We start from the raw sequence: 4,789 nt of genomic DNA on the forward strand, positions 1-4,789 counted from the left end.
GCCGCCGCCGGGGGCCCTGCTGCAGGCGGTACGGGCGGGCTGAGGAGGGAAATGGCGGAGCGGGGAGGGGAAATGGCGGGGCGGCGAGGCGCCGGCCGTGCTGCGCGGCTGCCGCGTGCGGGCGTCGCCGCGGTTCTCCCCTCACCCGCCGGTCTCGTTGGCTCCCCTCAGGGCCCGCCGCGATGCTCCTCCCTGCAGGCCCCCATCATGCTGYTGTCGGGGCACGAAGGCGAAGTGTACTGCTGCAAGTTCCACCCCAACGGCAACACCCTCGCCTCCGCCGGCTTCGACAGGCTCATCCGTGAGTAGCGGCAGCGCCGGCGCCACGCTCTGCTGCCCCAGCAAGCAGGAGCAGGGCCAGGGCTCGCGGGGCTGCAGGCAGCCTTCGTGCCTTCGGGCTGCCCTGGGTTTCATCTCGCGGCTCTGATGAGTTCTGGGTGGAAAGCGCGTAGGTTCTTCAGCAGGTAGCGAACAGGAAACGTCTTCAGGCTCTCCGGGCAGGTCACTGTCCAGCTAGTGTAGGTCCTTCCTTGGAAGGCGTYGGTAACGCGCCTTACTTGTCACAATCCTGTATTCTCGTATCCCTCGTGTAGGTTATCACAAGTCGGCGTTTGCACCGATCTTTGGAAATACATTTTTTTAAGGTTTTTGGCTTGCTGACATGGCTTGGTGTGACCGCCTGTTTTTCATGATAAATTCCCCTTGATCTGAAACTGTAAATCACCTCAAAACAGCCCTCTCTGATTTCTGGGGCTCACMTGGCTCACTTGCTGTATGACCTGGATTTGAGAAAACAGTGGCTACTGTAAATAGATTGTTTTGATGAATTCCTGGAGAATCAAGCTATCCAGAGCAAGTGAGTGTTTGCATCATTCGTTTACTTATCCTTCTGCTTTTTTCCTTTAGTGCTATGGAATGTCTATGGAGACTGTGATAATTATGCCACCCTGAAGGGACACAGTGGAGCAGTTATGGAGTTACACTATAACACAGATGGCAGGTAAATGTCACAAAACCGGTTTTCTGCCTCCCTGYTTCTGAACAAAGAATACAGATGGTTTGGGGAGAGTGGCAGCATCTTTCATGCACTTCAGTTCTGCTGTGTTATCATGTGGCTCACAGGAGACGCTTAATTTTAAGGGGGAGGTGTTTGCTGCTGGCCAGCTGGAGCCCTTCAGAGATCCTCCTGCTCATTGTCCCTGCTTGGTTAACCCCTGCCTCTTTAATGGTACTTAAGAAGAGCACTTGTACTTTGGCTTTCCCAGGAAAGGAGTGTGCCTGCTTGAGACCAAGCAAGAGATGTGGAGCTACTTGTAACTCACAAGTTCGCTTGATTTCAATCTTGAGGAACATGTGAAAGTCCGGGTTGGTCATGTGGGAGACACTGGTTGATTGGGGAGTGAAAGAAAACAAGTGAGAGAGTTCTTAATTTGGAAGGCTGTTCCACTGTCATGTCTTAATGGGATTTCTACAGAGAGTTCTTTCTCCTGTGTTCTCATCGCAGATACTGTTTGAGGGGGTTGAAAATGAATATGCACTGACTGAAAAATGGGTTTTGATGGGAATAGCTCCACTGTAATTGTTCCACTGTCAGACAGCCTGTGCTGAAGCACCAGAATTGTCTTTGCACCACCCATTGCATATTGGGCATGGTTCTTCTCAATGGCACATTCCTGCTTAAAATTTCAAGCTTTGATCCCAGTACTTGGGAGTAACAAAAGTAAAATGGGAGAAAAGTCTCTGAAATTGAGAACTTCATAGCTGTTCTTCTCCACAGCATGCTTTTCTCAGCATCCACAGATAAAACAGTGGCTGTGTGGGACAGTGAGACAGGAGAGAGAGTGAAGAGACTGAAGGGTCATACGTCATTCGTTAACTCCTGTTACCCAGCAAGGCGAGGACCTCAACTTGTTTGTACGGGCAGCGATGATGGGACAGTAAAGGTCTGTATATTAGATAAGGAGATAATCTAGAACGAAAATAAGATGAGATCTTTGAAAGAATTTTTGTTCTTCCTAGTTAAGTGTCTTAAAATTTCATTATCTGACAACTTCAATTCCAGAAATGCCATTTGATACTTCTTTTCCTTCTTTGGGTATGGGTTAAGTAGATTCAATTGGAATACCGTACCGGAGCAGCCTAAACAAACCACTGACTCGTAAAAGAAGGGCTGTCTTCTTTCTGCGTAACAGTGTGCTTGTTTGTGGCGAATTATAATCAATATAGATTTAATACAAAATAAATCAAGTTCTACTGAAGTTTGCTTTTTTCCTTGAAAAGCATAAACAAAACATAAAGACGACAAAAGTTACTGAAACCTTATACTCTTGCTCCTTCTTGCCCTATTCCTCATTTTCTTCAAATCAGAAAAGTCCTGTGTTCCTGGCCATAGCATATTTCTGCTATTATTTTTGTAGATAATTGAGATCTGAAAGAGCGAATTTCAGTAGAGCAGACTGAGATCCTGCGAAGAGTTTGCAACTTTCTCTAATTTTATTGCTAAATGTCTGTTTCTAACTGTTAAAATTGCCATGTCTTTTCAGCTGTGGGATATCAGGAAAAAAGCTGCGGTGCAAACATTTCAGAACACTTACCAGGTCTTGGCTGTGACTTTCAATGACACCAGTGATCAAATCATATCGGGAGGCATTGACAATGATATTAAGGTATGACGGTTGTTTCCTTGTGCCTCTGTTCTGACTTTATGCACCTTTTCTGTCCCATTGGATTTTGATTGTGTCAGTGCGTGAGATACAGCAATGGTCAAGGAAAAACGTGGAAGTCTGTTGGTCAACTTTGCAGTCACAGTAGCTGCATCGCCCCGCTGTGTCCAACCTCTCTGTTGGCACGGGCCTGGTAAACCATAAGGGAGTTGTTCCAAGGCTTTTTGCCGTGTGACTGGCTGACGTTCCTGGGCGTGCGTGCCAGCGGTTCTGTCACACAGTGGAGGTGCATGCACAACGGAGATGCCATCCTCTGAGAAGTGATGTGGTACGCTAGCTCTTCTGGCAGACTGTCTGTCCCAGAGGCAGGTAGGGCCATGTATGAAGTAGACTAAGAAAGGTCAGTGACGCGTTCACACTCTTTGGCCTCTGCTGCAGTCTGCTCTTATAATTTATTTTATCTCTTGCTGCTGTGGAAAGCCCTTGTTTAAGAGCAAGCTCAGTGTTTTGTTTGGTTCCCAGCTGAGATTCTCTGGATAGTTTTATAGCTCAGCGGGTCCTATTGTCTTTTTAGGCTCAGGCCCCAGGCTTGCCTAGACGTGGGGAATGTGTACTTGTCAGAGAGCCCTCACTAGGTGTTGCACTGAAATAGCATCTTTTCTGATTGCCCCTTGAAAGTCAGTAACTGGGAAAGAACAGCATGAAATTTGGGGGATTTGACTACTGCTTGCCTGTGCCATTGCATTGGGCAGTGGAATTTGGGAGCTGGGGGAGCTTTAGCCTTTAGAGTAAAGCAACTCTTGCTCGCATGGGGCTGCTGGCCTTTAAATCCTTGCTGCAGCTGTGGTTTGACATGCTAGGTAAGAATTCTTTCATAGGGTAAATGCAGTTTTTCCTGTCACACTTCTAAAACTCTAACCTTATAGGTTAGCATTTCAAATGCCCCCACCTGGAAATAGAAAGCTGATTCTATCAAATGACTGGTCAGTGCCTGCATGAAATAATTTGGAATCAGCAGTTCCAACGTTCTTCATTGTCCTTCAGTTAAGCCATAATTTTGTGTCTGCTGTCTAAAAGGTGTGGGACCTTCGCCAGAACAAGCTCACGTATACCATGAGAGGACACGCGGACTCCGTGACRGGCCTCAGTCTGAGTTCGGAAGGCTCTTACCTGCTCTCTAATGCAATGGACAACACAGGTACATCCTGCATAACGTAAAAGTGCAGCTGCACAGACAGCTTTCCAGCACTGCTTTCTTAGGCTAGCCATTGGGTAGCTTTGTGTGGCATTTTGGAAGGAACAGCTCAAATTATTCCACATAGAAGAACAAGAAGGTCAGATAAGATGAGAGAGGCTGAAGGGAGTTTGGCTCCAGAGATAAAGCTGGAATTTTTGTCATTATAATGGTGGCAGTTGTGTCCTTTGCAGAGAGGGAGAGCTGTATCAGGATGGCTTGTCACGTCTCCCAAAGGACAACGAGGACACATGCCACAGGACAAGTTATTTGTGCAGACAATTGAATGTAATCTTGGTTTGGCTTTTGTCAGGGTGGTTCAGCTGTTTCCCCTCAGCAGGGAATGACAGCACTTTTTCCGAAGTGCTTGTCTTCTGTGTATGGGTGCTCAGTGAAACTGATCTAATTAGAAATGTGATCATGAAGTGTGTTAGAATAAAGCAAACGCTCACATGAGGAGATGGTGGCTCATTTGTGTAATAGTTGTATTTTATTTTCCCCTTCCTGTTGGCGGGAACACTGTCCTGGTGTTACTATAAATTCTTGTATTTGACCTTTCACATCAAAGCTTTTTGCAAGGGGAATATGAGCTGCTGATTTCAGTTTGCTTCTGGGGAAACCTAGTCATGAAAAGAACAAAGAACGTGATCGAGTCTGATCATGGCAAAAGTAATGTTTCCAGAAACTGACCTTGCGCCCATGACTCGGTGATCTTCAGCTAATTACTGCTAGTTCTGCTCTGTTGCAGTTCGTATCTGGGATGTACGACCATTTGCCCCTAAAGAGAGATGTGTAAAGATATTCCAGGGGAACGTGCATAATTTTGAAAAGGTGAGTGAAAAGGAAAAAAACAAAAGAATTATTGTGTTTCTTTTTTTTTTTTTTTTTGCTA

At 46.3% G+C, this 4,789-nt stretch overlaps 1 protein-coding gene across 1 annotated transcript; it reads left to right on the forward strand.

Moving 5' to 3' along the window:
- Positions 1-6: 6 nt before the first annotated feature.
- LOC146589727 (U5 small nuclear ribonucleoprotein 40 kDa protein) lies at positions 7-4,728 on the forward strand (the record flags this gene model as incomplete). Its single annotated transcript, XM_085315744.1, has 7 exons — positions 7-28; positions 172-301; positions 907-1,000; positions 1,778-1,943; positions 2,544-2,666; positions 3,741-3,861; positions 4,646-4,728. Coding segments are annotated over exons 2-7 (681 nt in total), but the record flags the coding sequence as incomplete, so codon positions are not given.
- Positions 4,729-4,789: the final 61 nt, after the last annotated feature.

This window comes from Rhea americana, unplaced genomic scaffold, assembly GCF_003343005.1.
Source record: "Rhea americana isolate MKP2758 unplaced genomic scaffold, rheAme1 scaffold_439, whole genome shotgun sequence".
Lineage (NCBI taxonomy): Eukaryota > Metazoa > Chordata > Aves > Rheiformes > Rheidae > Rhea > Rhea americana.